At 44.3% G+C, this 24,721-nt stretch overlaps 1 protein-coding gene across 1 annotated transcript; it reads right to left on the bottom strand.

Annotated features, from left to right (window-relative positions):
* Window positions 1–5,774: 5,774 nt before the first annotated feature.
* On the bottom strand, window positions 5,775–8,878 carry LOC134346140 (uncharacterized). The gene is made up of 2 exons (XM_063047445.1): window positions 8,106–8,878; window positions 5,775–6,483 (listed from the first exon to the last, which is right to left on the bottom strand). The coding sequence occupies exons 1-2, from the start codon at window positions 8,715–8,717 to the stop codon at window positions 6,055–6,057; spliced, it is 1,041 nt and encodes a 346-aa protein (XP_062903515.1). The 5' UTR covers window positions 8,718–8,878; the 3' UTR covers window positions 5,775–6,054.
* Between the last annotated feature and the right edge of the window lie 15,843 nt (window positions 8,879–24,721).

Raw genomic sequence — 24,721 nt, 5'->3', positions numbered from 1 at the left:
AAACAGTTAGCATAATATAACAGAGATCACATTGAAATTTAAGAAGGAAAAAGAAATCCAATGCGTCGGTAATTCAGTGGAATAAAGGAAATTACAATGGCATGAGAGGGGAACTGGCTGAATTTGACTGGAATGGGATATTTGTAGGATGGACAGCAGAGCAGTAATGGCTGGAGTTTCTGCGATAAATGAGGGAAGTGCAAACCAGATATATCCCAAATAAGAAAAAAATTTTCAAAAGGAAGAAGGACTCTACCCTGTCTGACAAGTGAAGTCAGAGCCAAATTAAAAGCAAAAGAGAGGACATACAAGGAAGCCCGATCTAGTGGGAAGATGGAGGATTGGGGACCTTTTAAAAACTTGCAGAAGGTAACTAAGAAGGATATTTGGAAGGAAAAAATGAATTATGAGAGGATGCTAGCGACTAATATCAAAGAAAATACTAAAAGCTTCTTTAAGTATATAAAGGGTAAAAGAGAGCCGAGGGTAGATATACAACAAATACAAAATGGCGATGGAGATATTGTAATGAGAGAGGCTGAGCTGACAGAAGAACTGAATGCCAATTTTGCAATAGTCCTCACAGTGGAAGATGTCTGCAGTATACCGGATATTCAACGATGTCAGGGAAGTGAAGCTAGTGTCGTAAAAATTACGACTGAGAAGGTGCTTAGTTATATTGATAGTTTGAGCATGGATAAATCACCTGGAGCTGATGGAATGCATCCTCGGGTTCTGAAGGAAGTAGCCAGAGGGATTGTGGAGGAATTAATGATGATCTTTCAGGAATTCATAGATTCTGACATTGTACCTGATGACTGGAAAATTGCGAATGTTAAGCGGTGGGAGGCAGAAGAACGGAAACTATACACCTATTAGCCTGACATCAGTGTTTGAGATGTTGTTGGAATTGATTGTTAGGGATGAGATCATGGAGTACCTGGAGGCAGGTGACAAAATAAGCCAAAGCCAGCATGGTTTCCTGAAAGGAAGTCCCTGCCTGACAAACCTACTGCAATTCTTTGAGAAAATTACAAGCAGGGTAGACAAAGGAGATGCAGTAGACGTGGAGTACTTGGATTTTCAGAAGACCTTTGAGAATGTGCCGCACATGAAGCTGCTTAGCAAGATAACAGCCCAGGGAATTACAGCGTATTTACTAGAGTGGATGGAGCATTAGCTGGTCAGCAGAAAACTGAGAGTGAGAATAAAGGGATCCTCTTCTGGCTGGCTGCCGGTTACCAGTTGATTTCCACAGGGGTCCGTGTTGGGACTGCTGCTTTTTACGATGTATGTCAATGAATTGAACTATGGTATTAATGGAATTCTGGCTAAATTTGCCGATGATACAAAGATAGGTGGAGGAGCGATTAGTGTTGATGAAACAGTGAGCCTGCAGAGAGACTTGGATAGTTTAGGGGAATGGGTAAAGAAGTGGAAAATGAAATAAAATGTTGGAAAGTGTATGGTCATGCATTTTGGTGGAAGAAATAAACGGGAAGGCTATTATTTAGATGGGGAGAGAATTCAAAATGCGGAGAAGAAAAGAGACTTGGGAGACATTGTGCAGAATACGCTCAAGTTTAACCTCCAGGTTGAGTCGGTTGTGAAGAAGGGGATTGCAATGTTGGCATTCATTTCTAGAGGTATGGAATAGAAGAGCAGGGATGTGATATTGAGGCTCTGTAAGGCACTCGTGAGACCACACGGAGTATTGTGTACAGTTTTGGGATCAGTATTTTGGAAAGGATATACTCACAGTGGAGATGGTTCAGAGAAAATTCACGAAAATGATTCCAGGAATGAAAGGGTTATTGTATGAGGAATGTTCTTGGGCTGTCTTCCCTGGGGTTCAACTGAATGAGGGGTGATGTCATAGAAACATTCTGAATGTTAAAAGAAAAGATGAGGTACGAAGGTAAGATAGCCAATAATATAAAGGAGGATAGTAAATCTTCTTTAGGTATGTGAAGAAGAAAAAATTAGTTCAGACCAAAGCTGGTCCCTTGAAGACAGAAACGGGTGATATTATTATGGGGAACAAGGAAATGGCAGACGGCTTGAACAGGTCTTTGTCTTTGAACAGGATTTGTCTTCGCCAGGGAAGACACAAACAATCTCCCAGATGTAATAGTGGCCAGAGGACCTAGGGCAACGGAGGAACTGAAGGATATTCAGATTAGGCAGAAAATGGTGTTGGGTAGACTGATGGGACTGAAGGCTGATAAATCCCCCGGGGCCTGATGGTCTGCATCCCAGGGTACTTAAGGAAGTGGCTCTAGAAATCGTGGATGCATTGGTAATCATTTTCCAATGTTTGATAGATTCAGGATCAGTTCCTGCGGATTGGAGGGTAGCTAATGTTAACCCACTTTTTAAAAAAGGAGGGAAAGAGAAAGCAGGGAATTATAGACCAGTTAGCCAGACATCAGTGGTGGTGAAGATGCTGGAGTCTATTATAAAAGATGAAATAACGGCACATTTGGAGAGCAGTAACAGGATCGGGCTGAGTCAGCATCGATTTACAAAGGGGAAATCATGCCTGACTAATCTTCTTGAATTTTTTGAGGATGTAACTATGAAAATGGACAAGGGAGAGACAGTGGCTGTAGTGTACCTGGACTTCCAGAAAGCCTTTGATAAGGTTCCACATAGGAGATTAGTGGGCAAAATTAGAGCAAATAGCATTGGGGGTAGGGTACTAACATGGATAGAAAATTGGTTGGCAGACAGGAAGCAAAGAATACGAATTAGTGGATCCCTTTCAGAATGGCAGACAGTGGCTGGTGGCTACTGCAAGTTTTGGTGCTGGGACCGCAGCTATTTACAATATACATTAATAATTTAGATGATGAGATTAAAAGTAACATTAGCAAATTTGCAATGACACTAAGCTTAGTGGCAGTGTGAAATGTGAGGAGGTTGTTATGAGAGTGCAGGGTGACTTGGACAGGTTGGGTGAGTGGGCGGATGCATGGCAGATGCAGTTTAATGTGGATAAATGTGAGGTTATCCGCTTTGGTGGCAAGAACAGGAAGGTAGATTACTATCTGAATGATGTCAAGTTAGGAAAAGGGGAAGTACAACGATATCTAGGTGTCCTTCTTCATCAGTCACCAGGTACAGCAGGCAGTGAAGAAAGCTAATGGCATGTAGGCCTTCATAACAAGGGGAGTTGAGAACTGGAGCAAAGAGGTCCTTCTGCGGTTGGACAGAGCCCTGGTGAGACCAAATCTGGAGTATTGTGTACAGTTTTGGTCTCCAAATTTGAGGAAGGACATTCTTGCTATTGAGGGAGTGCAGCATAGGTTCACGAGTTTAATTCCCGGGATGGCGGGACTGTCATATGTTGAAAGATTGCAGCGAATGGGCTTGTATACACTGGAATTTGGAAGGCTGAGAGGGGATCCTATTGAAACAAATAAGATTTTTAAGGGATTGGACAGGCTAGAGGCAGGAATGCTGCGTTCCACCAGCATTTTGTGTGTGTTGATAAATCTCAGGGTTGTGTACCCGTATGCATATTTTGATAATAAATGTACATTGAATTGAAGTGTTGCAAATTATTTTGAAGCTGAAACTTCCCCATTCCCCATAAAGCATTATGAATTGGCTGGAGTTATCCTAGGTGGGAACAAATCAACCTGTCACGCCCAACTCCATCACACACACCCCTAGCCCCTGCTGAGAAGCCATTCTAAACTTTTCAGCATTTTGGAGAACCTTCATGGCAGGTAATTCAGTTGTGCTGTCTTCCCTTTCAGGCAAGCATGCCCAGTTGCATGATGCAGTGTCATGGACTGAACCTTCAATCATCTCTTTGCCTCCACAGATCGTGCCTGACCCTCCGATTTCCCTAGGATTTTGGGATGCAGGTCCACTATGAAGGTGACTCTGTTCAGAACACAGGATTGGAAATGTACAAGGTGGCAGAGGGCATCAGGAGAAGCCACCGATATGAGTAGAAAGTGTCTGGGCAAGAGCGGCTGAAGAACAGTGTCTGTAGACTTAGTCTGGCTCGTGGATTTTGGCACGGAGGTAAAATCAAGCTGTACAAAGCTGCAGCATGTTAAAGGCTGGGAGCGATTATAGGAAAGATCGCCGATGGAAATGAAGTCCACAACTGTCTGGCGAACAAAGCCACATGTTGCAGGGAGTTTTGAGGAAGTGTCTGACTCCAGGCCTCTGGGAATTAATCAGTCACACTCCACCTTAATATCGAATGTTCCTCTATGAGTGACCCCTGTCAAATCCACAATGAATTCTTCATTACACCTCTTCAGTCTGAACCAATTGGGCGAGGATAAAGCTAATTAGGAAACGGATCACCATACTGAAACGCTCCTATATCCATGTACAGTATTACTTTTCAGTAAACAACATATCTGATGCAATTTAAAATAACTGAAGAATTTTGGATGGAATGTGACAAAAAGAAACACACTCATACACACCTATTCTAACAAGCATTCACCGCTTTAGTTCACATATATACTGTAAGTAGGGATTTGACTCATATAACTGACACACCAATAATTTTGAAGGCAAATGACTTTGAAGATTTTGAACAATACAACTCCCATACATATGATTAGTTATTAATTGCCACTGGAAGTCCTGCAGTCATATTCTGGGAATTGAGTGATTGACTCCCAACAACCATAATAATCTTCCATTCAGCGAGAGGTTCTTCCATGTTTTCAATGCTTGTCCTCTGACTTAATTTTCCCTGTTTTGATTTGGCCCACGTATCAGTTGCCTGAGATGTCACTCTATTTGTTCTCTCTACCCAGCGTAGGATTATCCAGAATAGTTAACCTTAAATAGCCAGTTCCTTCTAAAGCAGAGATTCACAACTTGGGGTACACGGATCCCTCAGTTAATGGCATAAAAATTTGAGAAATTGAACACTTCTGTTCCAGTTCCCCATAACTTCTGAACTACTGACATTTCAGTTTTTGATATTTGGCATAAAAAAATTGAGAAATCCTGTTCTGAAGAGTCTGTATGCCGTTGAAGGAGCAGTCATGATTAATAATTAAGGAAGTTGATGTGGGTCATAAGGTAGATCATGATCAGACTAGGGATGGAAATCAACTTTCCTTATGCATTAAAATTATTTGTGTGGGCTTTGTTTAGGGTGTTTTACGTTACCCTTATGTTGCTCGATAAGATTTGAATAGTTTTGGGCTCTAGGTCATTATACTGTACATCTGTGTGAATTGTAGCCTCGGTGAATCTCTGTTCTATGGCCGAGACTCAACTTTTCCGGATCCAAGAACAAATCAAAATGGGAGCAAGAGTAGCCACCAGGCCCCTTGAGTCTGTCGGGCCTTTCCATATGATCCTCTCTGATAGGTCTCAGGCTTGAACACTTCTGTTCCAGTTCCCCATAACTCCTGAACTGCCGACATTTCAGTTTTTGGTATTTTATTTTTCCCCGGTTTTTGTGTGGTGGGGTGGGAGCTCAAAATCCCCGGTTGTAACACTCATTCATGTGAACAAAGGGTTCAAGCTGAATACTTTTGCAGGGCACTGTAGCTGGTGTTCAGGAAGTATACCCTGCCTTGCTGAGTTGTGGTCGATCATTGAAATGGTGATTAAAATGACACCACATTGTAACATTGTCAACAGTTTTTGCAGTGGTGAAACAAAAATCCGAAACCAAACCAAACAATTGCCACCAGCCTGCGGCCCCAGAGGTAGTTGTTCTACCTGCTTGACTCACCCTCGGCTCCAATTAAATGTGTGTTCCAAAGAGTCGAATCCTTTATTCGATTCTTTATTAGCAATTAGAAAACGTACAATATTGAAGCAATATCAAGTGATATTAAGCAGTCTGGAAAAATATGACCTCTGCATTTCCAAGCTACGACATACAGAGAAATAAGCAATAGTATGATATTTATTCCATTTGCTTTTACCACAGCCCCACTAATATGACTGCTTATTATAATAAAGATAATTAACGCACAGCACAGAATACATGGCTCCCGTAGTTGGTTACGCTGAACTTTCACTGGGGCCAGCTTCATCAGCATTTGTATCTCTTGTTTAGTTCGAGCTCTGTTCACCTTGGTTAGAGTTCTGTTCAACTTGGTTCGAGCTCTGTTCACCTTGGTTAGAGTTCTGTTCACCTTGGTTAGAGTTCTGTTCAACTTGGTTAGAGTTCTGATCAACTTGGTTAGAGTTCTGTTCACCTTGGTTAGAGTTCTGTTCACCTTGGTTAGAGTCCTGTTCACCCTGATCAGATCTGCTCAGTTTCAGTTCTGAAATTAGCTTTCTGGCCTCCGTATTTGCAGTCTCTGCCGCTCTCTTCCCCAACTGTTCCTTCATCTTGCTCAATTTCTTCTTTTCCACCGCTCGTTGATACTTGAACTCGTAATAACCCTCCTCAGTAAAGTCACAAGAAGTCCATCTCGGAGTGAATTTTAGTAATACCAGAAAGACCACAGAGGACACCAGCAAAATGCTGCCAATTTTCTGTCAAGATATTAAAAAAAAACAGAAGCTTATAAGTAGAACGAGAGTAAATATTGAGCTTGCTCAGTCACTGAAATTGATCAGGTATTTTTTCAGCGAGATCATCTATTGCTCCAATACTCATTCCCTGTACTAAATCCATATCATATACTTCCATTCTCATCTAAAGAAAGCCATCAATCACTGCTTTGTATACACTCAAAGAGTGAGCCGGGAACCAACTGGTGGAGAACTGCATAAGGTCCCTACTCTCAAACTAAAGAGCTTCTCCCTTTGCATTACTTTGAATGCCCGCAAGAAAATGAATGTCAGGGTATGAAATGTTGAGAGTATTGTAGATAGTGTGGAGGGCTGAAGGGAGGTTACAGCAGGACATCAATAGGATGCAAAGCTGGGCTGAGAAGTGGCAGATGGAGTTCAATCCAGATAAGTGTGAGGTGGTTCATTTTGGTAGGTCAGATATGATGACAGAATATAGTATTAATAGTAAGACTCTTGGAAGTGTTAAGAATCAGAGGGATCGTGGGGTCCGAGTCCACAGGACACTCAAAGCTGCTGTGCAAGTTGACTCTGTGGTTAAGAAGGCATACAGTGTATTGGCCTTCTCAACCGTGAGATTGAGTTTAGGAGCCGAGAGGTAATGTTGCATTTATATAGGACCCTGGCCAGACCGCACTTGGAGTACTGTGCTCAGTTCTGGTCGCCTCATTACAGGGAGGACCTGGAAACCATAGAAAGGGTGCAGAGGAGATTGACAAGGATGTTGTCTGGATTGGGGAGCATGCCTTATGAGAATAGGTTGAGTGAATTCAGCCTTTTCTTTTAGAGTAACTGAGGATGAGAGGTGACATGACAGAGCTGTATAAGCTGATGAGAGGCATTGCTTGTGTGAATAGTCGGAGGCTTTTCCCCAGGGCTGAAATGGCTAACACGAGAAGGCACAGTTTAAAGGAAGTAGGCCCAGAGGAGATGTCGGGGATAAGTATTTTTATGCGGAGAGCGGTGAGTACGTACGATGGGCTGCTGGTGGCGGAGGTGGAGACGGATACAATAGGGTCTTTTAAGAAACTGCTGGACAGGTACATGGAGCTCAGAAAAATATAGGGCTCAGGGTAATCCTATGTAATTTCTAAAGTACATGTTCGGCACAGGTTTGTGGGCTAATGTCCTGTATTGTGCTGTAGGCTTTCTATGTTCTGTGTTTCTATGTAAATTGTGACATATATGTACTTGCATAATAAATTTACTTCGAACTTTTGAACTTTGACCTTTGCCGACTGCGATGCCCGTAGACACTAACCCCATTTCCCTGCCTTTATTCTGTATCCCCTTACTCCTTTCGTCTGTAAGCACCTACATTTAACTATTTCCGTCTCCAACGCCTCATCTAGCACCTCTTTCCAGATGTTCACCACCATCTTGTGGAAAGCCTCTCGTTCAAATCACCGTGTAAATTTCGCCTTCTCACTTTAAACCTGTGCCATCATTTCTATGTCAGTTCTGGGCGCTTTCTCGCATCTTAATTGAGATGTGCCGGGACAGCAACGGCGCGGATAGATCCAGTAGCCGGAGACCTGCACTGTTATAATCGCGCACTTCAAGCAATATCTGACCATACTCACCCGGGACGTGAAGCAATGCTCGCGCAGAGAAGACAAAGTTTCGAGGCTGCAAAACTCTTTGCATTTCTGATGGCCGTGCGTCTGGTTGACTGAAGGGGCGTAATAACAGGCGAAATAGTCCCCATCCAGTAGTAAAATAACAACCCATATGATAGATGGGATCGATACTTGCATCAGTATGTTCAATCCATAACAAATTTTTCTGCAGGTGTTCCAGCAACCACAGCTTGCAGAGTTACATTGACACCGTGAACCACACTCGGGACATTGATTGCGCTCTTCACACCTGGGACTTCCACTGCCCATTCTACACTTGCAACGTCCACTGCACCTTTTACACTCGGGACATCGACTGCACGTTCCACACTTACACAATCGCCGACAACCGGGTACCACCATCATACTGATGAGAAGGAGGACGACTGTGGGCACACAAAAAGCAAGATCCGAATGGGTAGCATTCCATTTCGGATCACAGGGACATGGGCTGTTTTTATCCACCAGATATTCTAGTCCATACAGTACTGCTGCTAATGCTGCTTTCCCGATGACGCTAAAAGCGGTGGGAACGAATTTCGAGAAGAGTTCATTTAGGTCTGGAGACTGTTCCATCGCAGTCGCACAATTTGCCGGCCCGAACTCTCTGAGTAAAACAACCTTCACAGCAATGGGCGCGGAGATGAGCAGGAGTTCTTATTTGATCCGCAGAACTCCACGCAGAAGGGGAGGTTACGGAAGGGTTGTTGGAAACTCTGAAAACTCCTCAGTAAGGTTCGGACCCCGCCTACCTTAATACAGATTCCTGCCCTTGATGAAATACACATTATGCATTGTGCATAAATTTATTTACATTCAGTATGTCGTTCGGATTAAATATTGATTGTGTAATTGGTTCTATACATTTATAGTGTCAGCGCCTCTGTCTTCGGGTCACTGTTACCACTCACATTGTTGCTTCTGGCCAAGGAAGAAATTTCCAGTGTTTAGTCCCCCAGTGTCTAATGCGGAAGGAGGTTCAACGGTAGACCGATATGTGTCCCGGAAAACAGCCCGTAGATCAGGTAACTCGTTTGAACCCCCTGCATTCTTCTGCAGACCTTCCTTGCAAATCGACTCTCCGTAAGAAAACTGGGCATTGTTTCATGCATTTCGCAGTCGTCACCAGGTCCGTGCTGTGTTGATAGTGTGACTGTCAGCCGGCTTCTTGTTGCGAAGCATTCTTGCCTTGCTCTGTTACCTGCATGGTAACTGACTTCATCAGAGCCTGGTTATTCTGAATATTTAAGCTGTGTGAATTGTGCTGTTCCTTACTCAGTCTATTAGCCAACGCCTGATAGTGTCTCTGTCGTGTAATCCAGTACGCTTTCCTTTCCAATCTGTTTTTTTTTCTGCCTTGCAATTTTTATATTATGGACCTGTTTGATTTTAGAACTTTTGATTCAGTCTGTTGTGTTTTTTGAAATTGCTTGCCTGCTACTTTTTACTTTTGTTTTCGTTATGTCCGGCCTCCTGATTTAGATTATTGCCTTTGTTTTCCAACTGTGCTGGAAAGGCAAAATATCCAGTAAAGTATTTGCCTGGATATTCACTCCGGTGATTGACAGGTGATTGGCAAAAGGGGTATGAGAGGATCATGGGACAGGAGGTCCGGGGAGAAAGACAAGCGGGGGGGGGGGGCCCAGAGGATGGGCAATGGGTATAGTCAGAGGGACAGAGGGAGAAAAAGGAGAGTGAGAGAAAGAATGTGTGTGTAAAAATAAATAACGGAAGGGGTACGAGGGGGAGGTGGGGTATTAGTGGAGTTAGAGAAGTCAATGTTCATGCCATCAGGTTGGAGGCTACCCAGACGGAATATGAGGTGTTGTTCCTCCAACCTGAGTGTGGCTTCATCTTTACAGTAGAGGAGGCCGTGGAATGACATGTCAGAATAGGAATGGGATGTGGAGTTAAAATGTGTGGCCACTGGGAGATCCTGCTTTCTCTGGCGGACAGAGCACAGGTGTTCAGCAAAGTGGTCTCCCAGTCTGCGTCGGGTCTCGCCAATATATAGAAGGCCAAATCGGGAGCACCGGACGCAGTATATCACCCCAGCCGACTCACAGGTGAAGTGTCGCCTCACCTGGAAGGACTGTTTGGGGTCCTGAATGGTGGTAAGGGAGGAAGTGTAAGGGCATGTGCAGCACTTGTTCCGCTTACAAGGATAAATGCCAGGAGGGAGATCAGTGGGGAGGGATGGGGGGGATGAATGGACAAGGGAGTCGCGTAGGGAGCGATCCCTGCGGAAAGCAGAGAGAGTTGGGGAGTGAAAGATGTGCTTAGTTGTGGGATCCCGTTGGAGGTGGCGGAAGTTACGGAGAATAATATGTTGGACCCGGAGGCTGGTGGGGTGGTAGGTGAGGACCAGGGGAACCCTAGTCCTAGTGGGATGGCGGGAGGATGGAGTGAGAGCAGATGTGCGTGAAATGGGGGAGATGTGTTTGAGAGCAGAGTTGATGGTGGAGGAAGGAAAGCTCCTTTCTTTAAAAAAGGAGGACATCTCCCTCGTCCTGGAATGAAAAGCCTCATCCTGAGAGCTGATGTGGTGGAGACAGAGGAATTGTGAGAAGGGAATGGCGTTTTTGAAAGAGACAGGGTGAGAAGAGGAATAGTCCAGATAGCTGTGAGAGTCAGTAGGCTTATAGTAGACATCAGTGGATAAGCTGTCTCCAGAGATAGAGACAGAAAAATCTAGAAAAGGGAGAGAGGTGTTGAAAATAGACCAGGTAAACTTGAGGGCAGGGTGAAAGTTGGAGGCAAAGTTAATAAAGTCAACGAGCTCAGCATGTGTGCAGGAAGCAGCGCCAAATCAGTCGTCGATGTAGCGAAGGAAAAGTGGGGGACACTTTTTCTCCCTCTGTCCCTCTGACTATACTATATATAGGTATGGAACATAGATTGTTCCACAAAGCCAACAAAAAGGTAGGCATAGCTAAGACCCATACTGGTGCCAATAGCTTCACCTTTAGTTTGGAGGAAGTGGGAGGAGTCAAAGGAGAAATTCTTAAGAGTAAGGACTAATTCCGCTGGACGGAGCAGAGTGGTGGTAGAGGGCAACTGATTAGGGAAGTGTGAGATGTGGGAACTATAAGGTTGGTAGCAGTGGATGGGAGATCCCCTGAGCGGATAAGGTTCCCACACCTCGCACTTCCCGTTTCTACCTCCTACCCAAGATCCACAAACCTGCCTGTCCTGGCAGACCTATTGTCTCAGCTTGCTCCTGCCCCACAGAACTTATTTCTGCATACCTCAACACGGTTTTATCTCCCCCTTGTTCAATCCCTTCCTACCTATGTTCATGACACTTCTCACGCTCTTAAACTTTTCAATGATTTTAAGTTCCCTGGCCCCCACCGCTTTATTTTCACCATGGATGTCCATTCCCTATATACTTCCATCCCCCATCAGGAAGGTCTCAAAGCTCTACGCTTTTTTTTTTGGATTCCAGACATAATCAGTTCCCCTCTACCACCACTCTGCTCTGTCTAGCGGAATTAGTCCTGTACATCGAAACATATAGTGAAATGCATCAATTGAGTCAACAACCAACACATTCCAAGGATGTCCTGGGAGCATCCCGCAAGTGTCGCCAGGCTTCTGACACTGACACAGCATGCTCACAACGTACTAACCCTAACTCGTACAGTCAGTACTGTGCAGAAGTCTAAGGAGCATATATATAGCTAAGGTGCCTTAGACTTTTGCTCAGTACGATGCTAAGTTTATGTATTGCAATGTACAGCTGCCGTTAAACAAACACAGAAACAAATTTCTTGAAATTCCATGCCTCTTTCATCCAGACTGTATGGTCAGCATATGTCTCATTTCTGTTTTACACTTTCTGTCAATTATTGCACTCCTGAAAGAGCCGTTTACGTGTGTTAGCAACATAGAAACATAGAAAACCTACTGCACAGTACAGGCCCTTCAGCCCACAAAGTTGTGCTGAACATGTCCCAACCTTAGATATTACTAAGTCTCCACTGAATCTCTTGTGTAAACAGTATGTTGGTCTTTATTATCAACAAACAAGGGAAAATCTGCAGATTCTGGAAATCTAAGTAACACACTCAAAATGCTGGAGGAACTCAGCAGGCCAGGCAGCATCTATGGAAAAGAGTACAGTCGACGTTTCACACCAGACCCTGCATCAGAAATGGTGGAAGGTCCTGCTGAAGGGTCTCAGCCCGAAACGTCCACTACTCATTTCCATTGATGCTCCCTCGCCTACCGAGTTCCTCCAGCACTTTGTGTGTTGCTCTTTACTATGATAGGACTGAAGTGGATAACAAGCCCAATTGCAATCATAAATATGGAATATGGACTTAAAGCTTTCTTGCCTTAAAAAGAAGGAATGTGCTTTCCGGACAGTGAGTGAGTGAGTTGTTGTTCTCTTCCCTCGGTGATTGATTTGACATATGAGGAGAAATTCGGATGAATAATGGGCTTCTAGTTGATTCATAGAACATAGAATATAGAAATCTACAATACATTCCAGGCCCTTTGGCCCACAATGTTGTGCCGACCATGTAATCTACTTTAGAAACTGCCTAGAATTACCCAACCACATAGCCCTCTATTTTTCTGAGCTCCATGTACTTATCTAAGAGATTCTTAAAAGACCCTATTGTATCTGCCTCCACCACCATCGCTGGCAGTGCATTCCAAGCACCGACCAGGCTCCGTGTGAAAAAGTCAGCCCGACATCCCCTCTGTACTTACTTCCAAGCACCCTCCTGTTGGCCATTTAAGCCCCGGGAAAACGCCTCTGGCTGTCCACACTATCAATGCTTCTCAGCATTGTATACATCTCCATCAGATCACCTCTCATCCTTCATCGCTCCAAGAGGAAAAGGCCCAGTTTACTCAACTTATTCTCATAATGCAAGCACTCCAATCCAGGCAACGTCCTTATAAATCTCTGCACCCTTTGTATAGTATTCACATTCTTCCTGCAGTGAGGCTGATTCATTAAATCTGTCCCACCCCATCAGAGGTATTCCCATGGTCTAATTAGGGAGAGCCATCATGGCCTTGTGTGGGGCAGATCGTGTCTTATCATCTTGATCGAATTTTTTTGACAAGGTGACAAGAGGCATTAATGAAGCCTCAGATTTATAAAGCACGAAAACAGACCCTTGGGCCCAACTCGACCATGCGGACCAACATCTCTATGTTGGCTGGTCCCACGTACTCGCGTTTGGTTCATATCCATCTGAACCTTTCCTACCCACATACCGGTGGAAATATCCTTTCAACTGTTACATGCTCAAGGAGATCTTTTTTTGTGTGTGTGTGAGAATGATGTAATGGTCTTTTGGAGGTCACCTGATGTGATTTTCCCACCGATGTGAAGTCACGTGATGACATATGCACCATGGGTATATAAGAGGCGACCCTAGATGACACAGTTAAGTTTTTAGTTTGTAGATTTCCAGGTAGAACGTGCTGTGTCTCCGTTTCTGTTGCGTGTTTGTTTTTGTGACGCAGTTTCATTTTTAAAACGGAGTGTTGCGTTCTATTGCAAGATACAATATTATTGGACTGGAAATTTTTGGCTAGATGTGCTGATTTACTCAATTCCACCAGTAGAAGGGAGAGTGAAGAACTTATCGAAGTACAGGATCGAAGGATCGAGAGGAGTCGGCATCGTTTGGCAGTTTAATAAATGATCGACCTTATTGAATCTTCGTTGGAGGAGTGGCGACCTGCATCGAGGTAACTCTTGCCAAAAGAGAAAATAGTTCATGCAAAGGTTTGCTCTCTCTAAAAGAATGTAAGGTCAGCTGTTTTAAACTGTTTATTTTCGGCATCGTGTATCCTGTGGACAGAACCAGCAGGAAAGTCGCGTCTGTGAAGAAATCCTTCTCCAGAGAAGTCTCTCCCAACTGAACGTATAAATCTGTAGGACTTTCGAATTTACCATTTTAAGAACTATATCTGACGTTATCGCTTTAAGAACTGTTTTCGCATTTAACGCTTTAAGAACCAGTGCCAAGTGACGATTTGGTGAACGGCTGCATAACGGTTAACTTCCGGTTAAAGTTTTTGTTTGTTGTTTTTTTTTCCTTATCGGTTATCCGTGTTTAATAAATGTTTGGTTGTTTTTATATAACCTGTCTCGATTGATATTCATTGTTGCCTTTACGTAACACAACACGGTAAATGTACTCACCTCCACCACTTCCTCTGGGGCTTTAACACCCTCTGTGTGAAAATATTTTCCTCAGTCAACTTTAAATCTTTCCCCTCTCTCCTTAAATCTGTGACCTCGAAGTTGCAGACTCCCCAAACTTGGGGAGAAAGAATGCGACCATACACTAAAGCCATGCCCTATCATGAAGTTACTATCAAACCCTGGAGCGTGACCAGTAGCGTTCCGGGAAAGAAAGCTCCAGCTTATCCACTTGCGGCCTTGTCTCCAGCTGTCGTCTTTGAAATTCCCTCCAGAATCCTCTCCCTCAGTTCTCCCTCTCATTTCACTCTATCATCTTCCCATCAGTCCCAGCTTTTTGTCAACTGACCCTCGTGGTTTTGTGTCTCGATATGGAAATTGCGCAGGTAGGAGAGATTACTTTAATCGACGTTTAATTGCTTGTTTAATTAGTTCGGCACCACTTGTTGGTCAAAGGTGTCTGTTTCTCAGTCTGAACTTGCCATTGCTGTTCATTGTAGTGGCGTTTTCATCCAGACGATGCAAATGGCGAGCGGTGCAAATATTTGCCCTGTTCTGTGGCTCATCTGCTGGTGGACATCGGTACTACCCCTAGTGAGTGCGAAGGTGCAGCAGGGAACTGCTGAGTGGTTGCTCCGATATCGGCTCGCAAAAGGCTCGCTGGGCCAAGTATTCTGTCTCAGTGAGGTAGCCCTTCTGAACCGTGCTCAAAATGCAGACGGAACTCAGCAGGTCAGACAACATCTATGGAAATGAATAAACAGTCGACATTTCAGGCGGAGACTCTTCATCATTCTAAACTCTTCCCTCTTTAACAACTTGCTGCATATTTACGTTGGTGTCCATCGATCGAGAAGGGAAAAACAACCTGTCTGACTGACTTTCCAATCCTCACTCTGGACTTCCAGTTCTTCTACCTGGACTGCAACAGTGTGGAATACGCAGCACCATCATAGTAACAGCAAATAACCAACAACACCCCTCAGATCTGGCTCTCCGCCAAGAGCTACATGGAGCTAGAACAATAACTCCACTGGGACGAGGCTGCCTCTCGTATCCTTGCTGCCACGATCTGGAAAGTTTAGTGGTCTTCGTTAACCCTGCTCCAAAGTACACGAATCTGGGTGTGTGCTGTTAACAGGTGTGCACACTGATACAAACATCAGCAATTTCTATAGGACTGTCGTACCCGAGTGTCCGTGGAGAAAGAAGATACGGTCTCCGCAGATACCATGGAAGTGTTCCAGGCTGTTGGGCTCCACAGGGGATAAATTGCATCGTAGATGAGTGAACGGTTGGGCACTGAGGAGTGTGGAAGAACAAAGGGATCTGGGAATCAAGGTCAATAATTCGTTGAAAGGGGCGTCACAGGTAGACCGGGTTGTAAAGAAAGCTTTTGGCACATTGGCCTTCATAGAGTAATGTATTGAGTACAGGAGATGGGATGTTATGTTGAAGTTGTATAAGATGTTGGTGAGGCCTAATTTGGAGTAGTGTGTGCATTTTGTTCTCCTACCTCTAGGAAAGATATAAAGAAAGTTGAAAGAGTATAGAGAAAATTTACAAGGCTGTTGCCGGGTCTGGAGATCTGAATTATAAGGAAAAATTGAATAGGTTAGGACCAGTGATCAAGGTTGGTACAGCTCCCATACCAGGCGGTGATACAGCCAGTCAGGATGTTTTCAATGGTGCCCACATAGAAGGTCTTGAAGATTTGGGGGCCCATGCTGAACTTCTTCAGTCGCCTGAGGTGGAAGAGATGCTCTTGTGCTTCTTTTTTGCCACACTGCAGTTGTGTACAGTCCAGGTGAGATCATCAGATATACTGAGGAACTTGAAATTACTCACCCTCTCTACTGCAATCCCATTGATGTTGATCGGCCAAACTTGTCTCCGTTCCTCCTGTATTCCACAGTCAGCTCTTTTGTTGTTTGGATATTGAGGGAGAGATTGTTATCTTGGCACCACAGTGTCAGGATGTCAACCTCTCCTCTATAAGCTGGCTCATTGTCGCTAGAAATAAGACCAATCAAAGTTGTGTCATCAGCAGATTGGAGATGTTTGCGACAGTACAGTAGAGAGGGGACTCAGAACACAACCCTTGGGGGCATCTGTGTTGAGGGTCAGAGATTTCCAGCATCTGACGAATCTCTCGGGTTGTTGATACAACTCTTCCTTGCTCTACCCACGTTCTTCTCTGGAGTTAAACTCTCAGTACTGAAAATTTCCATCAGTCGTCAGCTTAATATCTACAATGTTAAAACAATCTACCATCCACAAATACATTAAGCTGCAAGACTGAAACACGTTTGTGTAACGACTTCCACGCTCTCCAGATGCTCTTTCATCCCCCCTCTTCCATTAGACAGAAGATACAAACACCTGAAAGCACGTACCACCAGGCTGAAGGACAGATTCTTTGCTGCTATTGATCAGTCCCCTAGTTTGATCAGATGCACTCTTCACATCACAATTTACCTCGCTATGTCCTTGCACCTTCCCGTCTACCTGCTCTGCACTATCTCTGTAGCTGTTACACTTTATTCTGCAATCGGTTATTGTTATACCTTGTACTACCAGAATGTGGTGTCAGTGGAGGGTAAAAAGGTTGGAGTCCATTCTGCAATAGTTCACTTACCTTTAGTCCCCAGCAGAATCTCAACTCTCACCTGTTGCTCCAGGTAGGTGTTCACATGTGATGGTGGCCATGCCCTGGTTACACTGCTTTGACGGGGGGCTAAGCCAGGGTACCTCATACCCAGGTGAGAAATGGACATGCCTGTCCTAGAATGAAAAGGCAGCTCTGGCGGACTGAGTGGATGAGATCAATAATGACATTCGATAGCTGGGAGGTGGATCTGCAGTGCTTTGAGGAGAGTGAAGAACGTGATAAGACACAGAAGTAGTCAGGGACCTCAGTTGTAATGGCTAATCATACCACTGCACCTGGACTTCTGAGGTTTAGAGAGGGGAACAGCCTTTCCTGTTTATAAACTCTCCCACACAGGTTTCTTAGTGCAGTCCTCATCATTTAAGATCGTCACAAATCTGTCATATTCAGGATAAGACAGACAGCCAATCAATTTATCATCTCAATGTACTGTTGTAAGGAATTGTTTTGTAATAAAGGTATGCAGGCTTTTCACTGTACTTCGATACCATGTGAAAATAATAAAATGAAATCTAAGGAAATGAACAAACGGTCTACCTTTCGAAATGAGACCCTTCATCAGCACTGGAAAGGAAAGAGAAAGGCGCCAGAATAAAAAGGTGTGGGATAGGGGAGGTGGTCTGGCTGGAAGGTGATAAGTAACAGCTGAGTGGGAAAGGTAAAGGGCTGGGGAAGAAGGAATCTGATAGGACAGGAGAATGACCATGGGAGAGAAAAGTAGGGGCATCAAGGAGGCGGGCGTGATAGGCAGGTGTGAAGATGTAAGGGGCAAGAGTGGGGAATAGAAAAAAAGGGAAGGGGGAGGGAAATCTGGAAGGAGAAGTTGATGTCAAGTTTGAGGCTACCCAGACAGAATAAGAGGGAGTTAGATATGGCCCTTGTGGCTACGGGGGTCAGCGGGTATGGAGGGAAGACTGGGGTGGGGTTCTGAGTTGGATGATCAGCCATGATCATAATAAATGGTGGTGCAGGCTCGAAGGGCCGAATGGCCTACTCCTGCACCTATTTTCTATGTTTCTATGTTAATATGAGATGTTCCTCGTCGTGGAACAAGAGGAGGCCATGGACAGAGATGTTGGAACGGGAATGAGAATTGGAAATAAAATGTTTGGCTACTGGAAAACTGCACTTTTGGTGAATAGAGCAGAGGTGCTCGACAAAGCGGTCCCACAATATACAACATATCTCAGCAATGTAGAGGAGGCCACATAGGGAGTACCAGATACAACAGACAACCCCAGCAGATTTGCAGGTGAAGTGTTGCCTCACCTGGAAGGATTATTTATGGTCCTGATAGTAGGCGATGGGGCAGGTGAATGTGCAGGTGTAACACTTTGGCCACATGCAGGAATAAATGCTAGGAGGGAGATTAGTGGGGAAGGACAAACGGACAAGGGAATCATGGAGGGGAGCGAGCCCTGTGAAAAGTGGAGAGTTGGGTAGGGGGAGGGAAAGGTGTGTTTTGTGGTAGGATCCCTTAGAAGATAGTGGAATTTGCAGTGAATTATGAGCTGGATGCGGGGGCTCACGGCGGTAGGTAGTAACAAGAGGACTCTATCACTGTCAAGGCAGCGGGAAGAAGGGGTGAGCGCAGATGTCTGGGAAATGGAGGAGATCCAGATGAGGGCAGCATCAACTGTGGAAAAAGGGAAACCGTGTTCTTTGAAGAAGGAAGACACCTCTGATGTCTGCTGAATAAACAAATGTTTTGGTTGAAGGAAGACATCCCATCGGGAAAGGAGTTTGGTTTCGAGTAATCGACGTGATGAGATGAAAAAAAAATGGTGGAGCAAGAGAACATCAAGGAAAAAGCCAAGCTGTTGAAGGAAGTTTTCCATGAGAGTGGAAGCGAACTAGAGTTGGAGGTTGGCAGGAAAGAGGAACGGAATGGACAGAGTAAGAAAAGAAAACACAGGTATGAGATATCAAACTCTGAGGAGTCAGCGGATGATCAAAATAGGACAGCAAAACGATGGAAAAAGATGAGATTAAAGCAATTATAAAACTGAGCGCAGATGGGGCGTCTTTTGGTGATTGGAACTGGATTCATTTGACGAAGATATTCAACGAATTTATAGGTGAGATCAAAAGAGCAAAGATTTTACGAAATGGATCGCTATTAGCGATTTGTCGGAATAGTGCTCAGCAAGGCAAATTGATAAGATTATATAAAATAGATGGCAAAAAAGTACAATACTCAATACCCAACAATAGAAAGTGGACCACAGGAGTTATTTTGGGGATACCAACAAAAGATGCTATGTATGAGATTAAACAGAACATAAAACGGGCAAAACTTATTGAGGCCAAGCGTTTGAAGGTTACAAGAAATGGGGAAAAGTGTGATAATTTACCAGTAATGACTAATTTTGATGAAGAGAGATTTCTGACTAACGTTTATTTGGGGTATATGTGTTATACGGTTAGAATACATTTACCACCGCCTTTAAGATGCTATAAATGCCAGAAATTCGGGCACATTGTGATGGTCTGCAGAGGGAAACAAAGATGTGGGAGATGCCCTGGAGAACATAAATACGGGAAATGTAAGGCGGGAATTAGGCCGAAATGCTGCAATTGTGCCGAGGAACACAGCGCAGCTTGTCGAGGGTGCTCTTATAGCAAGAAGGCAGCTGAGATACAATATGTAAAAGTAACTCAAGGGATCAGTTATGCAGAGGCAGTGAAAGAAATTGCTGAAAAAGAAGGCTATCAAGCAAAGAAATACAGGGAATAATAAACCGGTGAATTGTGAAGGCTGTAATATGGAAAATAAGGATGCACTAATAATGAGTAGAAAGGATTTTGTACTGTTTAAGGTAGATGCAATTAACTGTTCAGCGCAAACAAGCAAAAGAACTGAAAAAATAAAAATATAGTCAAGTCTGCAGAAAAATATTTTGGTATTACAGGGATTAGATGGGAAGAAGTCGAAGAAACGCTGAATGGAGAAACCAACAGTTCCCAGGCAGGGGAGATGGAATCATGATGACAGTATATTTATTGCAAATGGTCAAGAATTTAAGAAATATGTATCAGAACTTAAGGAAAAACCTCAGATTTTATGTTCAAGAAACACGGTTGAAACCCAGGGTAAATGTGCAGAACTCCAACAACAAACAGAAGGACTGACCAAGAACTGTGAGTTGGAAAATGGAGGAACGTATTACAAGGATAGAAAAGGAAAAGGAATTTGTTGCAAAGTGAATTATCTACGTTCAGATTATAAAATGAAAACATGGAAGCAAATGAAGAAGAACTCCGAGATCTCAGTAAACAGCTGCAGGCTACGATCCAAGAAAAGGAAAACCTGAAAAAAGCAGATAGACTTGAAAAACTGCAATTTTAAAAGTTATGTGTGCAATAATTGATATCTTTAACGAGAAGAGTTTAGTTTTACAAATGATGCAGATGAAATCAATGTAATTGAGGTAATGCAACTACATGAAAACCATGTGACAAAATTAGGGAAGAATAGCAGTTTGAGGCACTACCATCTAATGAGTGTATTAAGCATTCACGAGGAATTGCAACTACAGAGTGATGCAAATAGAGATCTGCAGGCTGAACTAGATTGTCTAAAGTAGAGTACTCCAGGACACGTTTGGTTGGAACACCACAAGTCTAACAGGTGGCTGTAATGCACTGAAAAGCTGGTTTGCCAACCGCCATAAAACAACACAAGAAGAAGAAGACATCCCATCATCTGCCTGTTTAACCATTTATTTTTTTAAAAATCTTCCCGCATTACCATGAGTTCCTTAGATTCCACTTGCTCACAGATGAGAAGCAAATTCACGGTGCCTGATTAACTTACTGGCCCGCACGTCATTGGGATGTGGCAGGAAACCGGAGGACCCAGGGAGAGCCCGAATCACATGGTGACATGGTGCACGTGCCAGCTCCATACCGGCAGGGGTCCGGATTGATCCCTTGTCTCTGGCATTGTGAGGAAGCAGCTTTTAATACCCATGCCCAACATGCCACCCCATAGCCAGGGTGAGTGGAGCACAATTAGAAATGCAGATTAGTCAATGGGTTTTACTGCAAGGGGTTCAGAAAATGGAGACGTACAACATGCATAAAATGCTGGAAGAAATCGGCAGGTCAGGCAGCGTTTTTGGAAATGAATAAACTGTTGAAGTTTGGGGCCGAGACCTTTCTGCAGGACTGGAAAGAAAGGTGGAAGATTCCAGAATAGAAAGATGGCGGGGGGAAGGTGGGGGGTCGTGGAGGGGGGAAGAGGTAAGAGAGGACCAGGTAGAAGGTGATAGGTGAAACCATGTGTGTGGGAGAGGTAAAGAGCTGGAGAAGAAGAAATTTTCCACAGCGTGGATTTCGGGGATGTGGGCAGTACATTGACACGGCTGTTGCCTCACAGTTCCAGTGACACGGACTCGATCCCGACCTCTGGTGCTGAGTTTGGAGTTTATAGGTTGTTCCTGTAACTGCGCAGCTATTCCCCTGGGTGCTCCAGTTTCCTCACACCTTTCGGAGCCGCACGGGTTGGCTTATTAATTGGTGGAATTAACCCCTTCCCCGATACAAACTCCACCCATCAAACTGCAAAAAGATGTCCGGGATCCTTGCTTGGAGACACACTGGGGCTTGGTGCAGTCAACACTTAAGTCCCTGTGGGGCGTTGCAGTTTGAGGGGTGGAGTTTGTATCAGGGAATGGGTTAACTCCACCAATTAATACGCCAACCCATGTGGCTCCAGAAGGTAGAAGGACAGTCCAGGGTTCTGCTGCCATTGAACACTGCGGAGTGGGGTCCGTGCTTCTCAAACTTTCTACCTGTGTACTGTCTAAAGAGACGGCGAGAGTCACCATACAAAGAGGAGGTGAGGCTGCTAATGGACTGGTGCAGAACCAACAACCTGTCTGTGAACAAAACAAGAGATGGTTGTTGGCTCCAGGAGGACAGGGAGCGACTACTCTCCGCTGAATATCGACAACTCCTCTGTAGAGATCCTTAAGAGCACCAGATTTCTTGGTGTTCACTTGGCGGAGAATCTCACCTGGTCCCTCAACACCAGCTCCATAGCTAAGAAAGCCCAGCAGCATCTCTACTTTCTGCGAAGGCTGAGAAAAGTCCATCTCCCAACCCCCATCCTCACTACATTCTACAGAGGTTGTATTAAGAGCATCCTGAGCAGCTGCATCACTGCCTGGTTCAGAAATTGCACCGTCTCGGATCGCAAGACCCTGCAGCGGATAGTGAGGTCAGCTGAGAAGATCATCGGAGTCTCTGTTCCCGCCATTACAGACACTTACATCACACGCTACATCCACAAAACAAACAGCATTATGAAGGACGCCACACACCCCTCATACAAACTCTTCTCCCTCCTGCCATCTGGCAAAAGGCACCGAAGCATTCAGGCTCTCATGACCAGACTATTTAACAGTTTCTTCCCCCAAGCCATCAGACTCAATACCCAGAGCCTGGACTGACACCAACCTACTGCCTTCTACAGTGCCTATTGTCCTGTTTATTATTCATTGTAATGTCTGCATATTTTGTGCACTTTATGCAGTCCTGGGTAGGTCTGTAGTTTAGTATAGTTTTTGTGTTGTTTCATGTAGCACCATGGTCCTGAAAAATGTTGTCTTGTCTTTACTGTGTGCTGTACCAGCAGCTATGGTCGAAATGACAATAAAAAGTGACTTGGCTTGAGTGGCACTGGTGTGCCCTGCATAGAAATGTATTAATTTGATGACACAACGAATGTACTGACTATATCTCGAGCAACCTCCTCTACATCGATGACACCCGATGTAGATTGTAGAACTGCTTTATCGTGCACTTGTGCTCCATCCGCCACAACAGGCAAGGATTTCCCAGTGGCCAACCATTTTGTTTCCAATCCCCATTTTGACCAAGGCCTCCTCTACTGCCACGATAAGGCAACTCTCAGGTTGGAGGAGCAACACCTCCTTCCATCCAGGTAGCCTCCAGCCTGATAGAATGAACATAAATTTCGCTACCTCTGGTATTTTCCATCTCCCCTTTCTCTTCTGCCATTCATCATGACTCCCCTCTTGTCTCTTTAACAGTCTATCATCTCACTCTGGTGCCCCTTCTCCTTCACTTGCTCCCAAGGTCCACTCTCCTCTCCTACCAGCTTCCTTCTTCAGCTATGTACTGATTTCACCCTGCTTCACATTCATCACCAGCCCCCTCCCACCTTCCTTCCCCCTCACCTGGCTTCACTTATCACCTTCTAGTGTGTACTCCTTCCCCTCCACCACCTTCTTATTCCAGCTTGGTCCCCCTCCCTGTACAGTCCTGATGAAGTGTCAATTGTTTGTTCCCCTCCTTAGATGCTGCCTGACCTGCTGACCTCTTCAGGCATTTTATTAGAGTTACTCTGGATTTCTGGCATCTGTAAAATCTCTGTGTTTGTGATGTAATGGCCGTACCTTATTTCCTGATCACATTTTCACAAATAAAGTTTAATTTTTGCAATAAAATGAGAAAATCAAGATGCATGTTGTGATAAATGTCAGCTTCTACTGGAAGGTCATCCAACTTGCTGAAAGACACACTTTGCTTGGTCTGAATCATGCTCATCTTCCAGTGTCTGGAGATGTCCGTAGGGGAATGCTGCTTACTGGCACATCCTGAGGTGCAGGAGAATGTGCTACGAAACACACTAATGCTCTGCGGGGAAAGAGCACAGTCTGTGGTCCTGCTACCACTGGGCTGGGTCCTGTGTAACAGCCCTCGAATACTTCATGGGTGTACTGAGTTGAGGAGGAAACAGGAGTGGCGTTCCTAGGGCAGAAATGGCTAATACAAGAGGGGGAGGACAATTTGAAGGTGATCGGTGGAAAGTATAAGGGGCAATGTTCCCGCTAAGGTGTGCACGTGTACACATCTTTTGCTTTCAGCGCAGAAAGGAATTTAAACAGCGCTCAAAAGTTTGTCACTCTCTGCCTCGTTGGCATGTTAAGTATTTTCACCATCGTACACAATCACACTTCCCTTTTCAGTTTCTGATGCGGGCGGTCTGACAACGTGGAGTGTGCAATGATATTTTTGCAGATTTTACAACCGGCTTATTTATATTGTTTTTATTGAAGAAATTATTCAGTGCGCACTTGTTGTTGTCATTGGGCAAAAAAATTGCACAGCACGGGATTTTTGCGCAGTGGTCATTACAAATTAGAGGAATCATTAATAGGGGGAATGTTTGTTGCAATGAGAGTGGTGGGTGGGTGGAATGCCCTGTCCTGCCAGGTGATAAACCCAGATGCATCAGGAGCATTTCAGAATCACTCAGATAGGTACACAAATGACAAAAAAAAAATGGAGGACTACATGGGAGAGAAGGGATCGATTGATCTCGGAGTAGATTAAAAGATCGACAGAACATCGTGGGCCAAAAGGCCAGAACTGTGTTATAATGTTGTAAGAGATTGTATTGATTTGATGCACCAATTGCATTTCCAGTGTATATAATGATGGATAAAATACATATATTTGGAAACAAAATGTATAATATGCTCAATGTATAGCAGAATGAAGACACAGAATGACACCCTGATTGATTATATTTACTGTATATATAATATATATATGATGAATAAAGTTTACTTCTGGGGAAAAAAAGAGTGCAGAGTAACCACTCCACTGAACTCTGGGAGCACTTGGAAGAGAACTTAGATAAGTTAGATTTCATTATAAAACTCCTTCAAGCATTCCATGAGAAAGGATCAGGCAACAAAG

This window comes from Mobula hypostoma, chromosome 5 (genome assembly GCF_963921235.1).
Source record: "Mobula hypostoma chromosome 5, sMobHyp1.1, whole genome shotgun sequence".
Classification (NCBI taxonomy): domain Eukaryota; kingdom Metazoa; phylum Chordata; class Chondrichthyes; order Myliobatiformes; family Myliobatidae; genus Mobula; species Mobula hypostoma.
The sequence above is the reverse complement of the archived record's forward strand: the minus strand, read 5'-3'. Positions and strand labels throughout refer to the sequence as shown.